General features: G+C 33.1%; 1 protein-coding gene across 3 annotated transcripts in view; it reads left to right on the top strand.

The window, feature by feature from the left end:
* Positions 1–307: 307 nt before the first annotated feature.
* The window catches only part of ABCD2 (ATP binding cassette subfamily D member 2), an 81,994-nt gene continuing 55,480 nt past the window's right edge, over positions 308–26,821 (top strand). The window contains exons 1-6 of one of the 3 annotated variants that reach the window (XM_080661816.1): positions 308–1,473; positions 3,012–3,192; positions 9,908–10,023; positions 13,270–13,438; positions 14,356–14,450; positions 19,390–19,535. In XM_080661816.1, the coding sequence (XP_080517942.1) occupies positions 538–1,473; positions 3,012–3,192; positions 9,908–10,023; positions 13,270–13,438; positions 14,356–14,450; positions 19,390–19,535 (1,643 nt within the window). In that variant the 5' untranslated portion in view covers positions 308–537. The remainder of the gene's footprint in view (positions 1,474–3,011; positions 3,193–9,907; positions 10,024–13,269; positions 13,439–14,355; positions 14,451–19,389; positions 19,536–26,821) is intronic. The other 2 variants (XM_080661818.1, XM_080661817.1) reach the window with 2 other exon arrangements.

Genomic DNA, 26,821 nt, shown 5'->3' on the forward strand with positions numbered 1-26,821 from the left:
TTGCTATTCCCCTTGTGGTATCTACTAAAACCTTAGCGAAGCGATGTATGTTCTGAAACTTCTGTGGGTTTCTAAGTGACGGTGAGCATGCTCAGTGGCCAGGGCAGGTTTTGTTGCCCTGCCCTGATTCGACCTCTCCAAAAATAGACATTTAACTAGCTGAACTCCAGTTTGAGGATGTAATTCATTTTGCTCTCTCCTCATTTTAAAGGTTCAAAGGGAAGCAGGGAGGATTCCAAGGTCCCACCGCCCTCACAGCCAATGAGGGGTCTGAGAGGGAGGAGCGTGGGGCGGCTCCGTGCAGCTTGAGCTTCTGAGCGAATCATCCCCAGTAGATGCAGCGGAGACTGAGCTCGGCTGCATCTGTCACAGCAGAACAGAATTAAAACAAAACCAAAAAAAAAAAAAAACACAGAAGAGGAGAAACGCTGCAGAGTATGGAACGCTGTAGCACTTTCTGAAATATTTGCTTGGGATCCCCGTGGAGCATGATCTTTTAAACTATCTTTTTTGAAGCTGGCTTGGGTAACTGGGAAAATGATACATATGCTAAATGCAGCAGCTGATCGAGTGAAATGGACCAGATCGGGTGCTGCTAAAAGGGCTGCCTGCCTGGTGGCTGCCGCATATACAATGAAAACCCTCTATCCCATCATTAGCAAGCATTTAAAGCAAACTGGCCACAGGAAGAAAAAAGAAGCTCGCGGGGCTGCAGAGGACAGAGAAACACTGCATTGCACCGAGATTACTTGTAAAAAACCTTCACCTGGAGTGAATGCAGATTTTTTCAAACAGCTACTAGAACTTCGGAAAATCCTCTTTCCAAAACTTGTGACCACTGAGACAGGGTGGCTCTGCCTCCACTCGGTGGCTCTCATCTCAAGAACCTTTCTGTCTATCTATGTGGCTGGTCTGGATGGAAAAATTGTAAAAAGCATTGTGGAAAAGAAGCCTCGGACTTTCATCATCAAATTGATCAAGTGGCTTCTGATTGCCATCCCTGCCACCTTTGTCAACAGTGCAATAAGGTACCTGGAATGCAAATTGGCTTTGGCCTTCAGAACTCGCCTAGTAGACCATGCCTATGAAACCTATTTTGCAAATCAGACTTATTATAAAGTGATCAATATGGATGGGAGGCTGGCAAACCCTGACCAGTCTCTTACTGAAGATATTATGATGTTCTCCCAGTCTGTGGCTCACTTGTATTCCAATCTGACCAAACCTATTTTAGATGTAATTCTGACCTCTTACACCCTCATCCAGACTGCTACATCAAGAGGTGCGAGCCCAATTGGACCCACCCTATTAGCAGGGCTGGTGGTATATGCCACTGCTAAAGTGTTGAAAGCCTGCTCTCCCAAGTTTGGTAAATTGGTGGCCGAAGAAGCTCATAGAAAAGGCTATTTACGGTATGTGCACTCCAGAATTATAGCCAATGTTGAAGAAATTGCCTTTTACAGAGGACATAAGGTAAGAGAAATTAAGGTGATGGGTGAAATGTGAGCATGTTCAAGCTGCCACTTCAGTGCTAGATACCATCTGTTGTACTATTGATGGACCCACTTCTTTAGCGTTTTAGATTCCTGTAACATCTTAAACCTTCATTAAAATACATGCTTCATTACCCTGTTTAATGACAAGCTGTTAAAAAAATTATAGAGTGCAAACTTTTCTAAAGTTTCATGAGAATAAAATATTCAGCGCTGTAGAATAGTCTACTTCACTCCTCTTACTCAAGTATGCTCAGAATTATCTTTAAAGCATTTTCTTAAAATTTAAATCCTAACTTAGTCGGTGGTTCTACAGAATTAGAAGAAAATATATGTTTGGAAACTAAGTGAACACATTTCTGTTGAGATGGAAAATTTAGGGTGGTATTTTATTGTTGTTTTTTAAGGGGGGCGGGAAACATGCTTTCATATGAAAAACAAGTTTGATAATTTTGTATGTCTGGTCAATGATGGACTGTTTTAAGTCTTAAGAAATTCAGAAGAGTGTGTCTCACCAATGCTTTTCCATTACTCTTGGTACCATATTTTGACACAAATAAAAAGAGACCGTGAAATGAAATTTTGTCTAACTTTGATAGAAAAACTAAGATTAGAAATGAGGAGGAGAAAAGGAGTTCCAGAGTGTTATTTTAAATATTAGAGATTTTCAACCTTAAGCAGATCCCTAAAATAGTTAGCCTAATTACCTAAAATTGCAGTGCATGTCAGTAACTTCATAATATTAAATATGGCAGAAATTTTAAGGTGATGCATCTGAAATCCTAATACAAATGCCTAGCAATAAAATATTAAGGTATTCTAAAGTTGAAATGGTATTTTAATTACCAGGCAGAATTATTTAATTTTTGAAGCATCATCAATTGTCAAAAAAAAAAATTTATAGCAGTACCACTCTGAAGAAGAAACTTTAAAGCAAATTTAGAACTTCTACTCCCACTTGAAATTGTCCTCATATGTTGTATTAATCATATTGATGTATCAGTCTTCTTGACTTATTGAATTCAGTGATGTAAATTATATCATGCTGTAGGCTTCTTGAATTTAAGACAAAATCCAATAAATTAAGTTAGTTCAAAACTGGAGTCTAATTACACATATATGTATCATGTACTTATTTTCAGATAGTTTTGGTATAATCAAGAAGGATAAGGTTCTAACTTTGTTTATTCATGTCTTATAAAATATTTGCTTTAAACATCTCATACATATAATTTTAAAATCATGCTGATAAATCACTTATATATATTTTACACTTATATATTTTATACTTAGCATTATATTTACTGAGTATTCTTTTTTAATATTACAGGTATGATAAAGCTAAACAATAATGACTAAATCTGATATTAATCTGTATTTATTGGTTGTTAGAATCATAGATAATAAATACTAAATAAAGCAAGCTAATATGTAACTTATCTTTAAAGTCCTCAAGCATACAATATTTATTTTGAAAGCTCATGCTAAGTTAATTCTTAACTCTTTTTCTCTCTATAGGTAGAAATGAAACAACTCCAGAAAAGTTACAAAGCTTTAGCAGATCAGATGAACCTCATTTTATCCAAACGTTTGTGGTACATTATGATAGAGCAGTTCTTGATGAAGTATGTTTGGAGCGGCAGTGGACTAATTATGGTGGCTGTACCTATTATCACTGCAACTGGCTTTGCAGATGGTGGTAATGGCATTTATGCTTAATCTCAAATATATGTTTAAGGTTATTTCTCTTGAAAGTATTAATACTTGTTCTGTGTGAGTGAAACTGTATGTAGCCATTGTCCTATAGTCATTAATAGTCAGAAACAATGGAGGACTTTGCAATGTCCAAAGATAAGACCAGCAATATGAAAAAAAGGAGACAGGTTGCTCAAAAGACCTTTCCAGTTCTGAAATATTTCAGAGATCTCTGATGCAGTGTTTCTGGGAGTTGAGCAATTTTAATTATACTGCCTTATATAAAATAATTCTCTAGTTTAACATTTAAACTCAAAACAAAATACCTTCAAAAAGAGCATAAGTTTTCTCATTGCCAACTTCAGTTGTGCACATACAATGCATTTAATCTATAAATATTCTATAACTGGGTCTGTCTTAATTTTATTTAAAAAGTTAGGCAACCAGGAATACTGTTTCACAAAGTGCTTCATGCCATGATACAAAGTCTGCTCTACTTGTAGGTAATATAGATAACCTCCTATGTAGCATGATTTGGTGGTATTGTGGGGGGAAGGGTTTACAAGTTGCAAGTGTCCAATTCTAGCCTGTCACCATCTCAATGGTTTTTGTCAACATTGTCATCCTTTGGAATAACAAAGAAAGATAAGGGCAGAAGGGACATTAAAATGTTGTGTCTTACTTGATTGAGGTGGGAGTTTGGATCTTAATTGGCAGGGAGATAGGGGAATTAAAATAAGCAGCATTTCCTGGTCTTTTTGAAAAATATAATATACCCCTTCCTCTCTGAAAACCACTTGACCAAATTGGCCTTAGCGTTGAAGGAGCTAGACAAAAGCCTGGGCTTTACAGTGAGACAGAGCTTTCCTCAACTCCTGGCTTTCCCTCTACCTGCCCTTATATGTTAGTCATATTAATCGAACTCTCCAAACCTCAGTTTCCTCATCTATAAAATGATAATCAGAAAGGCTACTTTGGAGGGTTGTTGTGAGGATTTAATGGAATCATGTTTTGAAAGTACAGAGCATGTTCTGGATGTTTTCAATACAGGGTGACATTTATTATGTAAAAAACAAAAGGCAACACTAAAAATAATGTAACAGAATTCACACTATTTTGTGGTTATTTTTGGTGTAGTTATTTGTTTTAAGGCATCTAATAAAAACAAGTAAAAAAATTACCACATGCTTTAACTGTACCTAAATACTTTAACCAATTCTTATAAAAACACTTGTCAAATTTGAGTCATTCTTAACCTACAATTGTTCATTTTAGTAATTAGGATTTGTCAAACCTTTGTGATAATGCTGTACATATACCAAATTCAATATATACACTCCACAATTCAAGAGTAGACACTGTGTTTAGACCACTGGGAAATGGAATTTTAACTGTTTTCATATTTTCAAATTTTATTTTTAAAATATCATTTTAAAAGCTTATATTAAAAAAGTTATCATTATTAGGAGTATTTTTAGACTAAATCTTCTCATAATTAAATAAATTGCTTTTTCAAGAGTATTAAAGAAAAAAGACACTTAAAAACCTATGGTCTTAAGATCAGTTTTATTAAGAAATTTGACAAAATTGTCAGATATTCATGTTATATTGAATCTTTTACATTAAAAGATTCCCTCTAAGTATATGGATATTTTTAAAGTTTCATATATAATGTATACTAGCAGCAACCCCAATTACAAGCTTATGGTGTAGTTCTGTTAGTCCTTGGAAGCACTGGTCTTGTTAGAAAACCCTGGAGTAAACATAGAACAGAGAAAATGCAGTTATTAATGGTGACAAATTAACCCCACAGAGACCACTAAGACATAAACAATGTATGCAAATAATATAACAATCTTACTTCTGTAGGTGATGCAATAAGATGTTTAAAATACATCCTATGAATCCTGAAAACACCATATTGATTTAAAGAAACAGCATTAATTTTTTTAGATGGGAGTAATAACATTGATGCAAATGAAACAGTTATTCTTAAAACTTCTTTTCAAAAGAAATGTCATGCAAAAAAAAACAATATAAGAATTTCATAGAAGAAAATGAATTCCTATGATAACATTATTATGAGAGTATGCCTCAATATCTTCTGTAATTTCTAAAGTTACTATATGTATGCTTATAATGTTTACATGTATGTGTTTACTAAATATATTTGACCAACAATGATTTAACACATGAAAATATTATCATTTTACTCAGATAAAATTATTTATTTTTTTAAATAATGACATATCTTTGAGGCTTTAGGTCTTAGAATTACATACCATATAGTCTAATATAGTCTTCAATCTCAATTTACTCTTATGCCCTGAGTGTTCTTATGTTAGAGATTAATTAAGTGTATGACACTATATATATATATGAAATGGGTGAATGAGAGGAATGGCAAAGAGAAAAGGAAGAAAAAGTAAGATAGAGGAAAGAAGCAGGTCACTGTTTAAATCTAGACTCTGCTGTTTATTAGTATTTATCCTTAAGAAAGTTACATAACTTCATATGCTTCAGTTTTCCTATCTTAACTATAAAGATGATAATATATCATTTAAAGAATTATATGAAATTATACATATTGTATTAATGTGCTTTTAAACAGAACTTGGCAAGTAGTAAGAACTTCGGTGGAAGCAATTGTTAATATTTATTTATATTCTTACCATGTAGGCTCTGGAGTCAGAATCTGGCTCTTTTGTTTATTAGGCTGTATCTAAAGACAAATTGTTTAATCTTTTTGTGCTTTCATTTTCTCATTTTCAAAATGGGGGAAATTTTAGGATAGTTAGGTGGATTAAAGGATTTCACATATATAAAACTTATAACAATACCTGCCCCATGGGAAATGTTCAAAAGATATTTGCTGGTATGATTATTATTATTAAAGGAGCAAAGCATTTGCAAGTGGTTAGGACATCAGAGTAACATGCAGATAGGAGGACGAACCTACATAACTTTTGGGGGGAGGGGGAGGAGAAAAGAAAAATAGTTCCATAGTACAACTTTAAGAGAAATCTTATGGTTAAGGGTAGGATCGTGTTAATATTCATGTTCATGTTACAAAATTGCATATGGAATTATGCCATCTTCACATCAGAAGAGGACCTTACAGGTCATTTAATCTGGAGCCTGGGATTTACTAAAGTCACACAGCCGGTGGAAGCATTAAGGCTAGAAAACATTATGTAACTCCTAGAGCATTGCTTTTTCCCCCTTCATCATGTTGCCACTATCTGAGCTATTTGGGAACTTGTTCTATAAGGAACTTCACTTAGTTTGAGACCAACTAATCATGAGACCAACTGATTGAAAAAGGATTGAAATAGTTAGTTTTATATAGTTTCTATTATATATATTTTAGAGGACATTACCCCTTCGTTTGCTTTGTAGTAAGAGAAAAACTGAAATTACACGAAAATAATAGTTCCCTAGGAGTATAATCTCAAATTTTTAATATTATAAACCACTTTTGATATCATATCAAAAGCAGTTCTGGGTAAGGCCAGAGAAAGCTACCTATTGGTCCCTCCTGCCAAACATTATCCAAGACACCTTTAGGGAAGAAAGCATCTAAGCCACTAGCACTGCCAGTATTATCTGCATAGTTTATATCAGGGTTTACTCTCTATATTGTACAATTATATGTATTTGGAAAAATGGTTAATGATACAACCTTAGCTTTTTTAATCCTTTCTTGCCTTTTCAATGAAATAACAAGATGTGTCCATGGCTTAATACATACTTCTTATTAGCAGAGCTGAACAGTATCAGTAAAATAAGCAATATAATATTAAACATTAAATCCTTAAATGAGGAACTTTTAATAAAATATTTAAAATATTTGGTAGGACAATAAATATTTGGTGAGCGCTTTAGGTCATGAATTTATATCTCTGACACTAAGGACTCTGGCCCTAGAGAGTTTATGCAGTTGACTGTTGTGTGCATGACGAAATAGTACTGGCACTGTTTTCACAGTACCTACCAAAGAACAACCAGTAGAATAAAAGTCACATGAAATCTATCCAGAGCTATTGGTAATTTTGTTGCTAAAAACAGGAAGAAAACCCAATAAACATTAACCTGCCAAAGCAACATGGAAAGTACCATGCTATATCAAACACAAGTCCGTCTGTGCTAGTGTTTCTTCTAACAGAGGTTGTCAATGAAAACTACTATTCAAACCCCTTTTAACCCAAATTCATAAAAATATTATAGTTATTTCCCATCATCAGTCAGATTCTTTATGAGCCAATACTATTCTTAGTGCTTTAACTGATACAGCATTTCACTATTTTGGTAGCTTGCTAAGAATCCTTTGATAATTTTTGTGTGTGACTTATCTAAATTTTTTTCACACATTTAAATGTATTTAAGAGTATCTACACTCTGTCCCTATTCTATTTATCTAATTACATCTTTCACTCTTCAATTATACCAGTGCTCAAAGCTTTTCTTTTTACATTCTTCAAGGAAACTAACATCAAGGGAAATGATAGTTCTCTAGAGCAGTGTTTAACAGAATAGACCAAATTAGATCATCATAACAGGTCCCCATGAACTCATGGTGATTCTGATACCCAAATGAAATCAGTGCCTGACTCTAATCCATACTGTATTTTTCCCAAGCTACTTGTTATTCTGTTGGTATTGTAAAATTTCCCTTCATGTCATTGCTTATGCCATACTTGTGATGTGCTAAAATTGTATGTGGCTTGTAAGGCCTCCTTCATCATCTACTTCTCCATAAAGCATTTCCCTGTCTCTTGTAGCAAGAAATGATTTTTGTGGGAGCATTTGAGATCTTATTTCCCTGAAATCATCAGTTTGGCTCAACTAAACTCTTATAAAAATTCAAAAAAAAAAAAAAAAGAAATAATTTTTGCTTCCTCCAAATACTTCATATTAACTCTTATCATAGGCTGCCCACAGCATAGTTATTTGGGAACTGGACTTCTCTCTCTTACCAAACTGCAAGTTCACCAAGGAAAGAGTCTGAAAATAACACTTATCTTTGCATGTCCTATGGCACATTACCTAATTTCTTGTACATCTAGGTGTTCAGTAAATGTCTGCTGAGTGGATTTTACTTATGCACAGATCCCTTTCAAATTCAGCTCAGCTGTCTATGAACAAGTAAAGGTGAAAGTATCTAGTAGTCATAGTAGGGCACAAATTAAATAATTGTATTTTTATGGAGAAAAAAAACCTTTACATTGAGATAAATCAGAGAGAAATAAATGTTAAAGTGGGCCTATGAGTATCTTATCATTCGAATATTTTCATTAATTTACAGCTTTTAATTTAGAACTTTTTAAGTAATCTATAGTAGAACAAGATAGATAATGAAATAGATGGAAATATTAAAGTAATGACCTGGAGAGAATAATTTTGAAGAATAAGACTAAATTGAGTAGATATGCAATAATAGCTATAATAACTAGAGAAAATAACAGCTAACATTTAGAACATGTACTATTATGGGCCATGGATTAGGCTAACAGTTTCTTTGTATTTAACCTTTAAACCTCACAACAACTCTTTGAGATAGACTTGTTTAAGGTACTACTATTATTTCCTCATCTACACATGAGAAAATAGGCATGGAAAGGATAAGTGACTTACTCTACTTACCTTGGTACTTGCCAATAAGTAGTAGAGCCTGGATACAAACCTAGTGTGACTTCTGACCATAATTTTGCATTGACATTAAATTTGGGATGTTCACCCATCCATCCATCCATCCATCCATCCATCCATCCATCCATCCATTTAATATACATTAAGGAGTATTATGTGATAGACACTCTTCTGAGTACTAGGAATAAGGAATAAAACATACAGTCTTGCCTCTTAAGGAACTTTTAGTCCATTAGAAAAGCTAGACCAGGGTTTCCACTGAAACCTGTACTAAAGAATTAACTCTAGCTTGGCCAGCGTGGCTCAGTGGTTGAGCGTAGACCTATTAACCAGGAGGTCACAGTTTGATTCCCAGTCAGGTCACATGCCTGGGTTGTGGGCTTGATCCCCAGTGTAGGCATGCAGGAGGCAGCCAATCAATGATTTTTCTCTCATCATTGATGTTTCTATCTCTCCCTCTCTCTCCCTCTGTGAAATCAATTTTTTAAAAAAGAATTAACTATTGAAGAGCTAGCAAAAAAAAGGAATAGTGGAAGTATATTAAAGTCAGATGAAATCATATATACAGATATCAGAGGGTAAACAGAGTATTGCAAATTTCGGAGCAGCTGTACTAAGGTGAAAGTTGATTGAAACTGGTAGACAGAGGCTAAATTATGAGGGTCTGCTAATTTGCATTTATATTAAAGCAACCACACTAGAAATATTTGCTTATATTACAGTTAGTTGGATTTCATTGACCAAATCAATAGTATTTTATTCCTGCAATAAGGGTAGGGTGTTGGATTTGGAAAGGGTTGAAAGAATGCTAAATGAAAATAGTCTTAATTCTTATGGATTTAATTGTTCTAGCTCTTCTTCTAGAAAAAAATAATAAAATAAAAGAGAGCTTTAAATAAAATCTGGTACAATTATTATATTTTCAATAATTCATTAAATATCTAGGAATTTGCTAATACTATTGAACATTTTACATATGGCTGTTATAACCACAACTTCATTTGTATACAAAAAAATATTAAGTTACTTGAAAAAAACTAAATAGTTTTGTAATTTGCTTTTATATTTAGAAGATGGCCAAAAACAAGCTATGGTTAGTGAACGGACAGAAGCCTTTACCACTGCTCGAAATTTATTGGCCTCTGGAGCTGATGCTATTGAACGGATTATGTCTTCATATAAAGAGGTACTTGCATTTCTTGTCAATTTGATTAACATAAGATATGTGAAAATCAAGCAAAATGTAAATTACCAGATATACTTAGTATTTTGAAAACATATCTTTATCAAAAATTGTAAAGAGGCCCTGAACAGGTGGCTCAGTTGTTTGGAGCATTGTCCTGTACATCAAAAGGTTGCAGGTTCGATTTTCAGCCAGGCACATACCTAGGTTGTGGGTTCGATCCTCAGTCGGGGTGGGTATAAGAGGCAAAAAATCAATGTTTCTCTCTCAAATCAATGTTTTTCTTTGTCTCTCTTCCTTCCTCTCTAAAAATCAATGAAAATATATCCTTGGGTAAGGATTAAAAAAAAAAGGCGAAGTGTATAATCAAGTTAAGGGAGAACAATTCCCAAACATATTGCTGCTAATACCCTTTAATTTTGACACTATCTATTGTAATTCCTCTTTTTCTGTCTATACATGACATACTTGTTTTTAAACTAAAAAGAAAAGTCCTTAGGTGTGGATTCTGGAGACAGAGTGCCTAAATTTAAATTCTTGCTCCAGTATTTACAAATTATGTGAACTTGATCAAGTTCCTTAACCTCTGTCTGTTTCCTCATCTGTTAAATGAAAATAATGATAGCATTGACTTTGTCAGAAAACAATACATATTAAGTGCTGAATAAATGCAACTCAATAAAATTATTTATATACCTTGCAAACTTTTATTCATTCTTCATGACAAGTTAAGCCTCACCAAACACATATAAAAGGTGCTTGTGATTCCACCTTCTTCCTACTTTCCCTGCAGAGTGTGGGTCTTCCTTGTCTGTGTTCATTGTACACTGATCTTTTACCACTTTATAATTGTCTATCTTCTGCACCAGACCTTGAGTGGAAAGTAGGAACTGTCTTACCCATCTTTATATTCCTAATATTCATTTTAATACTTGGACTATTGTATGTGGTCAATAAATATTTGTTGAAATAATGGTAATAAGACCTGCAGATATGACAGGGTTAATATTAAAAACCACTTTATTCAATTGAGATATTACTGATAATATTCCCATGGATAGTCAGTCTCACTATTAATTATTCGTGTAACTTTTGTATCAATATAAATTGCCAGAACAGCATTATAAATTTAGGTGCCTATTAAGTCAGCCTTGAATATACCATATAAAAGAGTTATAAATTTTGTGATTTGCTGACAAAATTTTTCAGTTTCATTATTAAACAATTGAATTGAGTTGGGATTTTTTTTTTAAACCAACAAAGTAAAACGGTTATTTAGGGCCATATACCAAAACAACTCAATTAAAACATTTTTTTTCAAATAGTAATTTTGATTATCTGAGAGTTTTAGGGATTTTTTTATATAACATATTATGTATCATTAAAGTTAAATAACAAATAAAAATTTTATCTATCTCACATTAACACTTTGCTATCTAAGTCACAGAAAGAATATCAATTAGTTTTTCTCGATCATCTCCAACACAATAAATAATTGCATTTTGCCTGAATGTGCTTTGAGTCATAGAATGGTCACTGCCAAACAATTTTACTACTACTGTGGCAGCATATGAAAGTACTGTGCATTCTTTGCTAGCTCCAGAGGTAACAAAGTTCCTTGACAGAGTCCCTCTCTTATATTCCAAAGTAATTAGCCCACAGTCACATTTTCCGTTTTTTTCAGACATTCTTTGCCCACTCCACCTTGCAGTTTGGTCTACTAACTCATTGGCTCCTGCCTTCCTTTAATTGACCTTTACATTTGGTTTTGGATTTTTTTCTATGCAAATATACTTACCCAGATTTCCTTTGAATCTGTATTTTGTTAATCTTTAGCTCTGTTTTTCCCTACCTGGAAACTCAAAAAATTCTTCTAGATAACATTTTAGAAATTACCCTTTAAATGGTTATAATATTAACATATAGAAAGGCAATACTAATCTAATTACAGACTCTCACACACAGTAGAGACATATGGTAGAGGCTTTTAGCAATAACACCTACTTATTTACTGCTTAAGTTTTGCACACACAAAAATCTTATCTAAATGTCAGCATTGTTGAATTATTTCACAATTTATTGTTTAAGAAACATTCATTAGTGGCATGCCTTGCTTATTGGTATCAATTTCCTTGTAAACATTTCTGTAAGGAAATGGTTTTTGTGCTTTCCTTTTCACTGAAAAAAGATGGTCTTGACAGAAGATGAGTCACATTTTACAGTACCTTGATAACAAGATGTTCTTTTAATAGAAAAACAGCTGGAGATTCTGTCTAAATTGGACAACTGGCAGAATAAAAGCAAGACACCACGGGACTGAAGCAGAGATTTTATCTTGCATTATGTTACATTCTCTCCTAGAAAAAAGTCATATTTAATGTTTTTCTTTGGCCATTAAAAAGAACGTGAGTTGTGGGATTTGAACTGAAAATGATTTGAAGTTTTCATTGCGCTCATTCCCAATATTGGTATCCTCTAGCAGGGGTATTTTCTCTGGCCAAGCTTAGGAATTTTGATAATCAATTTGACTCAGAAACATTCATTTTATAATAAGAAAAAAATGTATTTTTCTTCTATTTAAAATCTTTCATTTTAAATTGAAGAAAAAATACCAAAATAAAGAATTATTATTTTCTTGAATGAATTTAAGCTTTTCACAAAATTTCTAATTTTCTGGAAATGAAATTTGTCATGTAAACGGGCTAAATCAGAAATTTGACTGAAAGGTTTTTAAGTTTCACTAATGTGAAATCTCTCATTTTGAACCCTGACTTGAATGAATAAATTTTTATATATTTTATAATTCCAATCTATCTTACATTGACACCTTGCTATGTTTCTCTCTTTCTCTCTTTCTCTCTTTTTACATTGATTTCAGAAAGAAAGGTAAGAGGAGAGAGAGAAACTTCAATGATGAGAGAGAATCATTGAATGGCTGCCTCCTGCAAGCCCCACACTAGGGATCAAGCCCACAACCTGGGCATGTGCCCTCACCGGGAATTGAATCATGACCTCCCTGTTCATAGGTCGACACTCAACCACTGAGCCATGCTGGCTGGGCAGCTATGTTGCTCTCTTGGTAACATTTTTACTGTTATTTGCTTTCATTATCAGATGTATTATCTATTTTTCATGAATAATAAAATAGGACCTTTGATGTTAAATCAAGAAGCTTATACGAAGGTACATTTATTTAAAAGTCTATCTTGGGTATATTAACTCTATATTATTTCTCTGCATTGATTTTAGGTCACTGAATTAGCAGGATATACTGCTCGAGTGTACAATATGTTTTGGGTATTTGATGAAGTAAAAAGAGGCATTTATAAGAGAACTGCTGTCGTGCAAGAATCTGAAAACCATGATAAGAACGGAGTTATTACAGAGTTACCCTTCAGTGACACACTGGAAATCAAAGGTTTTAAACTGTTTTTTAATTGTTGACAGTATTATAGATGTCCCCCATTTTTTCACTTTTGCCCTCCTCCACCCAAGCCTCCAACCCACCCTAGGCCTTCCCCAGACTATTGTTTGTGTCCGTGGATTATGCATGTATGTTCTTTGGTTAATCTCTTCTCATTCACTCCATTCCCCTATCCACTGAGATCTGTCTGAATGTTTTTAGTTTTCAGTTTTCTGTATTTAAGAGTTTATCAACAGAACCAAAGTTTTTCAGATGATAGCTTTTAATTGTTATAAGGAACCAACATTTAATTATTTAAACAATTATTCCCATAGTTAGTGTTGCAATTTGAGGAGTGGTGACTAACATTAGTATAAAAAATATTATGCTACTTTTATTTAGGACAAAATTTCTAGAATTATTTTTAGAAACTGCACATATGGCAGAATGAATTGTTTGCTTTTAAGATGAACAGAACTAGAGCTAATGTCACATTGTTCTTCATTCTGTGTTTTAAAACTTAAGTTTGGTTGTCCTATTCTTTCAAATTGTGTTATTCTGTGTCTTAATTCCTTTTTGCAGGACTGTGTTTATTCAGAAGAAAGGTTAATTTAGAGAAATAAGTGGTTATAAAGACTATGGCTAGGTTACATCAGATAGAGTTTGGTTTTGCTCTCATGATTTTGACATCAGATTATTGCAAAATAAAATTTCTGATAGAGATTTTCTAAATAGATGTGTCAAAATATCCCAGTATGCATTAAACTTTGCTTTAAATATAATATATATATATTTCCATTTATTTCTATGATTTATTACTGTGAAGTATCTTTATAATAAATCTATCTGTTATGCTACATTGTACTTTAAGGTATTTAATTAACAATAACATGGGATGACTTTTGTAACTTAAAATGTTCCTTAACTCACAGGAAAAGTTATTGATGTGGATCATGGAATTATTTGTGAAAATGTTCCCATAATTACACCAACGGGAGAAGTGGTGGCTTCCAGTCTAAACTTCAAAGTAAGATGATATTCAAGAATCTTCTGATTGTTGCCATCACACTAATACAAAACAACTCAGAATTCATATACCTTATGTTAAATACTTGGAGGAGCATATGGACAGGAGGGGAAATCAAGAAAGGTATGCACAGTGGCTCAATTACAGAAGCAGTTACTTCCTCAGAAAGCAGAGAAAAAGAGAAATTTGATTTCTACTGCTTTATTGTCAGGTTATATATCAAAATTGTAGTGCACCGAGAGTCTTTGCTAGGTAACTTTTGAGAGCAATAGGAAATTTTCTGAAAAAATATTATCTGGAAATAAATTTTAATTTTTTTTCTTATAGGAATTATTCAAAAACTACAAGCCTGAATTATAATAAATTTACTAAATTATAAGGTTAAAGGTTATTAGCAGGTTTCTGTTATTATAGATTCTCTAAATTTAATTGTGTTTTAAATAATCACATCTTCTGTTAGAAAAATAATCAGATTTGTGGATTGGAATTTAGTTTCTAATAACTCTGTTGAGAATAAGAGTTATTATTTAACATTTTATGTCTTGATGATGTAAAAACAGTGACTAAACCGAAGGCCTTTATTTAAAGCACTGTAAAATTCAGATATTTTGAAATTCAAGTACAAAATAATTTGCTTATAAGCATTAATGACTATAATGAAGGCATCAGAGCTCTAGTTCAAACAAAGACACCATTGGACTTGATAACAGAATTACAAACATGACAATACATGTGCTAATGCTTTTAGTATGGACTTTGTAGTCAAGGTTTAATTATTAAAGATGGTATTTACCAATGAGTAAGGGAGCTGGAAAAGGATAAGTACTGAACAAGGAAAATTCTGTGTTAATAAACATAAGAGAAATTGTGTTTTAACTACAATTGATGAGGCTTTATTTTTCCATTTATAGACCTATAGAGTTCTTTAGTTATTTGGATCTGAACATGATAACAATTAGGTACCAAAGGTGCACCATAATCTTAAATAAATTTGAAATAAAACATTTGAAGAGGCATACATAGAATATTTAATTACTTATTAATAGCTTAGCAATTTATAATTTACTAGAGGCCCAGCACGCAATTGAAATTGCACGAGGAGGCGCCCTGCCTCCCACCGTGTGAGGAGGCACCCCACGGGGCGCCAGGCCGAGAGGTGCTCCATGCACCTCCTGGTGACCAGTTGTCATGATGCCATTGATGCCTTTTCCCTTCCTTCCCCGCTGCCCCGAGCTAACGTGCATGAGATCGCCTGAACGAAACTGGGGCCCCGTATTGTGTGGAGATTGCTCTCCACAGGAACCTGCCTGATCCAGGGAGGGTTAGGGCCATTCACTGTGGGAAAGGCTCGATTTAAATGAAGCCCCTGCTTAGATAGGCGCTGGCTGAGCCGTTTGCGGAGGGTTTATCATCCTTTCTGGCTGTTTCCTTGGAAACCATAAACTCCAGATAGCAGTGGAATGCTGCATCCCCTTATCTGAAACCCTGCTTCTCTGGCACCTCGGGGGCCCTGGACCTGTGCCTGACTCGCAGCGTCCTCCGGCCCCGCTGCCTGTGTCCGCTTCGGGGCCACCCAAGCCGGCTTGGGCAGGCCCCCCCCGTCTCTGTCTCTGTCTCTGTCTCTGTCTCTGTCTCTGTCTCTGCTCTGGGCCTCACCTGCGTGCGCAACCTCCTTCTGTTTAGTTGTGACCTGTTATAGCATCCCAGCCTAATTTGCATATTACTTCTTTATATAGAGAGATTATATATAGAGATAACTTTTTGTATGAGATTTTCTTTCTTTTTTTTTTTTTTTTTTTGGTCAGGTTAGGTTTCTTTCTTTTTTTTTCTTTATTATTATTATTTTTTTTTTATTAAATTGGGGTGACAATGGTCAACATGAACAGATAGGTTTCAGGTGTGAGTTTCTATGTTACAAGATCTGTATATTGCACCGTGTTCCCACCACCCAAAGTCAGATCTTCTCCTGTCACCTTATATTAGGACCCTCTATTCTCCCCATCCCCTTCCCTATGGCAATACCACACTGTTGTTTGTGTTCACAAGTTTCAGTTTTATATCCCACATATGAGTGAAATCATATGGTTCTTAGCTTTTTCTGACTGACTTATTTTACTTAGCATAATATTCTCAAGGTTCATGCATGTTGTTGCAAATGGCACTATTTCATCCTTTCTTATGGCTGAGTAGTATTCCATTGTGTGTATGTACCACATCTTCTTTATCCAGTCTTCTATTGTAGGACACTTTGGTTGTTTAGGTTATGTTTCATAATATCAATTTTTATTGTTCCACTTATTAAATAGAGTAAGAGTCTTAAATTCTGCCACCTACTAATTACATAATTGTGGACATCACCCTCTTTCTGTAAAAAATTCAGAGCTCAGTTTATTTTTATATGAAGTAAATTTTAAAATAATCTAATAAAATGTTATATATTTTAAAGTGCTACAAAGATGTTATTATAGTACACTTTTATAATAATTGTTTATTTTTGACTCAGACAGGAAGTTTTATTTGAAGTCTCAGGTCCCTAAAATATAATAGAAAGTTGTTTCCTCTGCATGGATTGACAAACAGGTTTTTAAAGGAAAAGGTTCTCATCCTTTTGTTGGCCTTTCAGAATTTAAAAAACAACAAACATTTGGAGAATAAAATTTAATCTGGGAATTCTTTTTTTAACATAATTTTTATTGATTTCAGAGAGGAAGGGAGAGGGAGAGAGAGATAGAAACATCAATGGTAAGAGAGGATCATTGATTGGCTGCCTCTTGCATGCCCTGTACTGGGGATTGAGCCCACAACCCCTGACTTCCTGGTCCGTAGTTCAGAGCTCAACATGTAGCCAGCTGAGCAGGGAATTCTTTATACTTTACACTCTCTGTGTCCTAAATATCAGAAAGCATGCTTAAATATGAATGTAGTAAAGTTAAAATCTCCTATTATGACTCAAAATGCGTTACATTTCTGAGAATTCCTAACAGAGAATGACCCTATTAAAATATTTTGTGTATGTGTCTTTTGCTATGGCAATACTTTTAAAAACATCATTTGTGAAGTATTTATGCTTCTACAATATTTAACTTTCTTAGTCCTCTTTCTAGTCAAAGAGCACAACAAATCACAAATTAATTCTTTCTGGGTTTTCCCCAGGATTTTCCTTGAACTTTATTGTTTCAAAATAGCATTTTAGTTTGGCTACAATTAAAGAGAAAAAAATATCTATTTTTTTTTAGAAAAAAATATCTAAAGATTTTGTAGACTCAAGCTTGCTGACTAGTTGCTTCTTGTCACCCAGGCTCAGCCAAAATGTTACCTCCTCAAAGAGGACTTTTCTGACCACCGAGTCAAAAGAAGCCCCTACACCAGACTCACAATGCCACCATCTTTCCATAATAAATTTTCCTCTTTTGCTGTCATAATAGCATTTATCACTACTTAATTTTTTGTTCATGTTCTTATTATTGTCTTTCCCAATGGAATGTAAGTTCTATGAGAACAAGGACTTTGTCTTGGCTAATACTGTATCCACTGTGCCTAGAAGAATGTCAGGCACATGGTAGATATTCAATAAACACTCAATCAATGTTTGCCAAGGAAATGTCTAATTATTTAGACAGAATATGAATCTGAACCATTTTTTCTTTACATATACTTACTATATACATTCCTAGTTCCTTTATCTAACCTCCATCCCAATCCTTCTTTTTTCTTTCCCTTCCTCCCTTCCTTCCTCTCCCCACTACCTTCTTTCAACAAAAAGATTTCAGCTTATGGTATACACAGCAAATGACTCAAGGATAGACATTGAACTGGTTGGTCCCTTATACTGACATAATCCAAGTTATATAATGCTCTTTCATATTTGAGTTTTCAATATGATGTATTCTACATCATTGATACTTAGATATTTGTATCCATACTATACAAAAATATATCTACACACATACTGTAGTTTCTTTCTCTCTTACTTTCATACTATATTCACTTTTAAATCACTAATTATAAATATAGTTGTTCTTAGAAGTAGATGAAATTTTTGAATGGTGTTCCTTTTCCTTATTCTTCACAATACCCTTTAAATACCACACTAAGACAACTTCCCAATCCTACTGAGTAGAAAGGCAATTCATGATATTTAAATGTTTAAATTTAAATGGTAAATAAGATGAAAGATTCTAAGTAGAAATGTCTGATCAATAATGGATAAATAACTTTTGTTTTATTGTTATACCTATATACCTGCATACACACACACACACACACACACACACACACACACACACACACACATATATGTTTTAATGCATGCCTAGACATAAGACTAAATTACAACCCTCTTGTTTTCTTCTGTCTTGGTTTAGTAAACATATTTTTTTATCTGTGAATAAAGCAGAAATGGAATAAACTTACCTCTCTGATTATGAGCTTTTGTGATTTCTGTAACATTTCAGACTGCTGAAGTACAAAATTAAACAACCCAGCTGGCTCTTAGAATAACTGTGCTTTATAGCTAATAACTCCAATTGACAAATACAATGAAGTTGTATTTCCATTCAATATAAAGTTAAATAAATATTAATATAAATAAAATGAAATTGAATATATTTTAATTTAAATGTTAACAGTGTTTTATTTTCCATGTGGTTATGTTTCTACACATGTGTATAGTATCTGATTACAAGGCCCCAATTAAAATTTTGGAAAGCCAAATGCTAATTTCAAGCAGATTCATTGTCTTTGAGATTCATTAATTTATGATACTTTTAGTTCAGAGCATAGTCAAAGCCAAATTTGAAACTGTTGATCCTGATTTATTTTTCTTTGATTCCTTGCCCATCCTAGGTTATCATGTGTTTGAAAGTTTTTTTAAATAAATCACTTTTAAATGCTGCCAAAGAAATTATTTTGCCGTTTGTAATTTTATTTCTTACTTTAGGTACAAGAAGGAATGCATCTTTTGATAACTGGTCCCAATGGTTGTGGGAAGAGTTCTCTCTTCAGAATTTTAAGTGGGCTCTGGCCTGTGTATGACGGAGTCCTCTATAAACCACCTCCCCAACATATGTTCTATATTCCACAAAGGTAGGTATTTTTTTTTTATATTACAAGAAATAATTTTCTTTACTTTTTAATTCTCTTGATTCTTTAGGCTCTTTAGTTTGTAATCTTTAAGCATGTTTCACTAGAGAAGCTATTAAGGAAATAAAAATTCAATTCTAAAAGGGACAATACCACTTTCAGGACAATATCACTTCTGTTCACTTTAACATTTGACTGGTTATAATGAACATTCAAAGGCTATAGATGTTAATGTCAAGAAATAGCAGGCTAGTCCAAAGAGTAATTAGATCACCTTAGATGTCAGATTATCTCTTCTCATAGAAAAAATAACACTTGGATATTATACTAATCTTTTCATCAAGCTGCTTTCAATCATATGTTCTAAAATTGTTCAGTTATGTTTAAGGAGCCTCTATAAAATAGTTTTTGTTACATTTATGCTATATGATTAATTAATGATTTGAAAATATGCAAAGTAAGCATAGAAATATTAAAAAGGAACATGATTTTTTCTGAAGTCTTTAGTCATCTTCATAAAAATTTAAAAATATCTAAACATAAAGTTATACTTGCAAATTTGCATCATTCATTGGTAATAAGAGCAAATGAAATCTGAAGAAGTACCTTATACTCATCTGACCCAGTAATTTTTCCTTCTATCCTCACCCTGGGTTAGGTGGATAACACAGAGTACTCTTATTATATTAAGAGGACTATTGTGTGGAAGCCAATAGAGCACCTAGGGTATAGTACCAGAGAAAATATAAATGTTACGTGATGTATGGTGCTATCACATGTCTTCTTTGCCCCTTTTCCTTTGTCAGAAAGTGTTTGTACCATCCTGCCCACGGGTCTAAATTTTAGACCATATGTTATAGTTAGGCAGATGAGGTTTTGTGGAACTTTTTATTTAAAGTAAGATCTATGGTAGTAGCAGGAAGCTACCTGACATGTAAGAAAATGAAGAGCTGCATTGGCAGTAAGAAAATATTGGATATAAGCAATATCATGGATACTCATGTTTAACAGAAAATAAATGACCATCTTGTGACACCAGAATCATTTTCTCTTTTTGTCTGTACCTTAAAGTCCTTCGGGAAACCTTCTGAAGCAGAAAGCTAAATTATACCCCCAAAGTTTAAGTTTCAGACATTAATGTGTTAAGTAGACTGATTTTAATTTTTTATTTGTGTAAAATATTGTTATACCATAGAATTCTACATTAATAAAATTATGTACATAAATCTTATGTTTTTAGCTATTTTAAATTTCCTATGTAAATTGAAGGATACAGTTCTCAAATATAGCTGTGACCTAAGCAATATAAGACAGTCCAAAGACATAGGAAAGTACATAATCCACGAAAGTCATCCTTCACAACTGAAGGAGAAATAAAGACTTTCCCAGACAAAAGCTGAGGGAATTTGTTCACTAAACCTCCCTTACAAGAAACACTATTAGTTCTTCAAACTGAAATGAAAGGATGCCAATCAGTAACATGAAAATATACAACATACTGATAAAGGTAAACATATAGTCAAATTCAGAATACTGTAATATGGGGGAGGGGTTAAAGAACAAGAGTATTAAAAATAACTATATCGAGTATAATTTGTTAATGAATACAAAATATAAAAAGAAGTAATTGCCACATTAAAAACATAAAAGGGGGAGAGTAAAATGGTAGAGGTGTTTGTATGCAACAACAATTAAGTTATTGTAAAACAGACTGTTATAAGATGTTTTATACAAGCCTCATGGGAATCATAAATCAAAAGCATGTAGTAGATTCACAATAGATCAAGAGAAGGGAATCAGCACATACCACCACAGAAAATCACCAATCCACAAAACAAGGCTACAAAGAGGAAGAAAGGAACAAGAGAACTACAAAATAGCCAGAAAACAATAAGTGGGATTAATAATTCCTTAACTCTAATAATTACTCTAAATGTAAATGGACTGAATTCTCTAACAAAAGGCATAGGGTGGCTGGATGGATTAAAAAACAACACAATTATATACTACCTACAAGAGGTTCACTTCAGCCTAAAGGACAAACATAGACTGAAAGGGAAGGGATCCAAAAAGATATTCTATGCAAATAGAAACCAAAGGAGAGCAAGGATAGCTATTCTTAGACAAAATAGACTTTAAGCCAAAAATGGTAACAAGAGACAGAAAGTCATTACATAATGATAATGGGATCAATTCATCCAGAATATATAATAATTTTAATATATACGGACCCAATATCAAAACACTTTAATACATTAAGCAAATACTAACAGACCTGAAGAAAGATCATTGGGGACTTCAGTACCCCACTTTCAACATTGGACACATCATCCCAACAGAAAATCAACAAGGAAACATTGGACTTGAACCACACTTTAGACAGAATGGACCTAACAGACATATACAGACGTTTCATCCAACAGCAGCAGAATATACATTCTTCACAAGAAAAAGCATTTGAAAAAATATAACATGCTTTCATGATAAAAACTCTCAAAATTGGGTATAGAAAGAACATACCTGGATATAATAAAAGTCATATGCCACAAACCCACAGCTAATATAATACTCAACAGTGCAAGGTTGAAAGATAGGAATAAGACAAGAATGCCTACTCTCACAGTCTTATTCAACATAGCACTGGAAGTCCTAACTGGAGTGATCAGGCAAGATAAAGAAAGAAAAGGCATGCAAATCAGAAGGAAAGAAGTAAAATCGTCTTTGTTTGCAGATGACATGATCTTACATATGAAAAATTTTAAAGCCTCCACCAAAAACATTTAGAACAAATTTAGTAAGTTCTAGGATACAAAATCAACATACAGAAATCAATCGTGTCTATACACAAGCAACAAACTATCTGAAAAGGAAATAAAGAAAACAGTCCTATTTACATTAGCATCAAAAAACAATAAAGTTCATCATAAATTTAACTAAGGAGGTGAAAGGTCTATACATTGAAAACTATAAGACGTTAATGAAAGAAACTAACAAATGGAAAGATATCTCATTTTCATGGATTGGAAGAATATTGTTAAAATATCCATGCTACCCAAAGCCATTTATAGATTCTGTGCAATTCTAATGTCATTGTTGACAGAAATATAAAAGACAAAACTAAAATTTGTGTGAAACTCCAATGACCTGAATAGTAAAAGCAATCATGAGAAAGAAGAACAAATCCAGAGACATCACTCTTCCTGATTTCAAACTATACTATAAACTTATAGTCATCAAAACAGTATAGTCTGGAATAAAAATAGACATAGACTAATGGAACAGAATTGAGGGCCCAGAAATAAACACCTGTCAGTTAATATTTGACAAGGGAGCCAAGTCTACTTAATTAAGAAAATATAGTCTCTTCAATAAATGATGCTGGGAAAACTGGACAACCATATACAGAAAAATGAAATTGTTCCCCTATCTTATACCACTATTAAGAATGAACTCAAATTGATTAAAGACTTGAATGTGAGACCTGAAACAATAAAACTGTTAGAAGAAAACATAGGAAATAAACTCCTTGGCATTGGTCTGGGCAATTATTTTTTGGATATGATACCAAAAGCAAAGCAACACAAACAAAAATCAGTAAGTGGGGCTACATCAAACTGAAAAGCTTCTACACAGCTAAAGAGGCAATAAAAATAAAGAGAAACAGCAACCCACAGAATGGGAGAAAATATTTGCAAATCTTATGTCTGACAGTGGTTTAATATCCAAAAAAAAAATAAAGAAGTCATATAACTCACATTTATATATGTATAGTGGAATATTCTTCAGCCATGAGAAAGAAGGAAATCCTGCCATTTGTGACAACATGATTGAAAATTGAGGACATTGTGCTAGGCAGAATAAGTCAGACAAAGACAAATTCAGTGTGATATCACTTACTAGTATATGTGTAATCTAAAAAACAAACAAACTTGTAGAAACAGAGAAATGAAACGTTAATACTAGGGTCTGGAGAGTGGGGGTAGGGGGAGATGTTGATCAAGAGTTAGAAGATATATAAGTTCTGGAAATATAGTGTACAGCGTTATGATTACAGTTAACAATGACATATTATATATGTGAAAGTTGTTAATAAAGTATATCTTCATGTTCTTACCACAAAAAAGAAAGGGTAATCATGTGAGGTGACAGAGGTGTCAGGTAACATTAGGTGGTAACCATTTTGCTATATATGTGTATCCAATCAACATGTTGTACATCTTAAACTTATATAATGTTATATATCAATTTGATCTTAGTAAAATTGGAAAAATAAAGAAAAATACCACTGAACTGTACACTTAAAATGGTTAAGATGCAAATTTTATGTTATAAGTATTTTACTACAATTGTTTAAATGGGGGCCGGGGTCATAAGAAAATGCATAAATCCAGTCTTTGCCCTCAGAGAAACCTAACTATGTTATTTTGCAACAGACATAAATCACTGGGAAATTTTTTCTTAGTTATGAAATTTACTCTTGCCTAAGCAAAAGGTCAACTACAACTTAGTTAAGGAGAAAAATGAGAATGAAAAGTATTTTTGAAGACTAACAATGTTTCTTAAAATTACTGTTAAAAGTCATTTTACCTTGGTTATATAGCTTTGGAAACATGACAACGTGTGTTTATGTTTAGAATCTTATATCTTGGAGAAAAGCATAGAATTTATTTAAATGTACATGTAAACTAAGTGTCTAAATGTAGCATTTATTTTCATATTCCAAAAGCTGCTGAGTTTTTTAAGTAAATTTGAAAATAATCTTGTAAGTTTTTATTATTTAAAAGGAAGCTGCTACAACCTATTTCAAAATATTTGTCAGTATCTAATATTAAAGATTTCAACTTAGGATATTCTCATTAATGAATATTATCTGATATTTTATTGCATTAATTGATAGCAGTGAAATATTATTTAAATACTAGGTTGGCAAAAAAAACCCCTATAAATTGAACATAGAATTGAGTCTATGTACCTACATAATAAACTTTGTAAGTCATAAACAGACTTTTATTTTTTTAAAAAACTCCCTGATTTTCCTTTTTGTGATTGAAAGACTTCCTTGTAGAAAATAGATCTCTTTATGCAGTAATTAAATATACATTAAATGTTATTTTCATCAGGTAAAAGTGGAATTTGTTAAAGTGGATTTCTAGTAATGTCATCCAATGCACAGAAGAAAAAAGTAAACTACTAAGGGGAAAATATTCTAATTAAGCATATAGGCCACTTATTTATTTATTTATTTTACCATATCTCTAGAGAATGGTTCAGTTTAAAAGCTGGGAAACCTGAATTCCTAAGAAATTATGAAATCATTTTAGCAATGTTAATAATGAGAGCCAGATAGAAGAAATCTGGGCCATAGTTCAAGAATACAATTAAAAATTTGTGGTAGATGAATTAGTTTCAAAACAGTTTTATTTTTCATCATCTCATCTTCATTAATGGTTGCATAAGACAATTACTGGAATAGTTCATAAGTTTGAGCAAAGAAATATTTCATCTAAAAAAATAGATTTAGCCACTCTAAATCTATGGCAAAATTCTTCGTCTTGCTCAAATTGTACTTTAAAAAATATTTTTGCAATTTCAGGCTGTTTGAGACTGAATTTCCTAAGCAATGTGACTGTACTCTTGAAACTCATTATTCCCTACTGACCCTCAGGAAAAGTCTTCCACTTGGATATAGATCTTGGATTTCTTTTGTTAATTCTTGGTGCAGTTTCTCTGACTTTTCAACTACCTAAGGGTAGACTAAAGATCTCTTAAGTCTCCACTAATTTATGGCTCATTAGTCACTTAGTAATTCCCTAGTATGTTTCTGTCTTCAGTCATGAAAACTCAAAAGCCCAATCTTTTATTGATTCGTTTTGTTCACCTGCTATCAAAATATTATTATTCTAACACCCACCAAAATGAGAAAATGAAACATTTGGTAGTGGTTGGGGGGACAGAGAGTGTAAGAGAGAGAAGGAAGACAGGAGAGAGGAAGAAAAGGAGGAAGTGATAGAGGGAGAATGGAAGGGATAGAGGGAAGAAAGACAGAAGATAATAGGTGTTTACTCACAAAAGGTAGCAGAGTCTAGGGTTCCTTTTTACTGCCCCCTCTTTTTTTTTTTCTAAATCCTCCAGAGGATCATCTGTATACATCACATATCTCTTCTCAGAAAGCCTTCAGTTGGGCACCAACCCATCGTGTAATTCTGTTCCCATATTGATTATGCTCTGCATAAGTAATCTAAATAGAATATTTTAAATAATTAAATTGGAGTTTAAAGGAATTAGAGATTTTAATACTTAGAGTTACCCAGCAGTTCAGAACCAGGGTTATTTTTTACCAAATCTTTGGATACAAACCCTCTGTACTCTCCACCTCTTATTTTCAGATTAATAAAATAATCATATTAAAAAACCTACCTGTGATTTAAAAAAAAACACTATTTGACCTTAAATATTTTATCAGACAATCATAATCATTAAAGCCTCTCTAGCACTGTATTCCCCAAACATATGGGGAATAACAAACTATCATTCTTTTATAATGTACATTACTTTCAAAAATTTCTATTTATTTCAACTGTTTTTCTTAGTAAAAAGAGTTTATGACATGAAATCTTGGCTTTTAGAAGTGCCAGTATCTAATTCATGTTTTCTTTTAATGATGTAGCCTATATATTTAAAAAATAAACTGAATTAATATTGATTTTTTATTTTGAGAATCTTATGACCTCCTGAAGTAATTGATAGATTCTAGGGCATCTTGAGCAAGGGCTGAACATCTCTGGCCTATTTTTTTAAATTAATTTACAATGTGTCAAGCAACTATTGTGTGCTAGTCACTATTTTATACATATTATATGTTTCAATTTTTTATCTGTATGATAACCCGTAAGGTTGGTGTTGGTATTCCTAGTTTATAGATGAGAACACTTGGAGAGGTTGAATCTCTAGATGCCATCCAGCTGATAAATATTGGAACTAATATTTGAACTTAAGTATGTCTGACTCTAATGTCACTTTGTCTTGCCTGCAGCAAGGGACACAATCTCCAAAAAATTCCTATTCTCTTGCCTGACCTTGCAAGTGAATATCACCAGCTAAGGTTGTTTGCTTGGTGTGCTTACAATGCACTAATATCAAGCTATTGTTTGAAAGCAGCGTCCTTTTAATGCTGAGGGTGCAGGCAATCTAAGCCAATTTTAGCCTAAAGTTTAGTATAGGTACTTGGCTTTCATTCATTTATGTTAATGTGAAAGAAGCTAAATTCTTGTATAAAAGTGAAATTCCTT

Source organism: Plecotus auritus (assembly GCF_963455305.1).
Source record: "Plecotus auritus genome assembly, chromosome: 3".
Classification (NCBI taxonomy): domain Eukaryota; kingdom Metazoa; phylum Chordata; class Mammalia; order Chiroptera; family Vespertilionidae; genus Plecotus; species Plecotus auritus.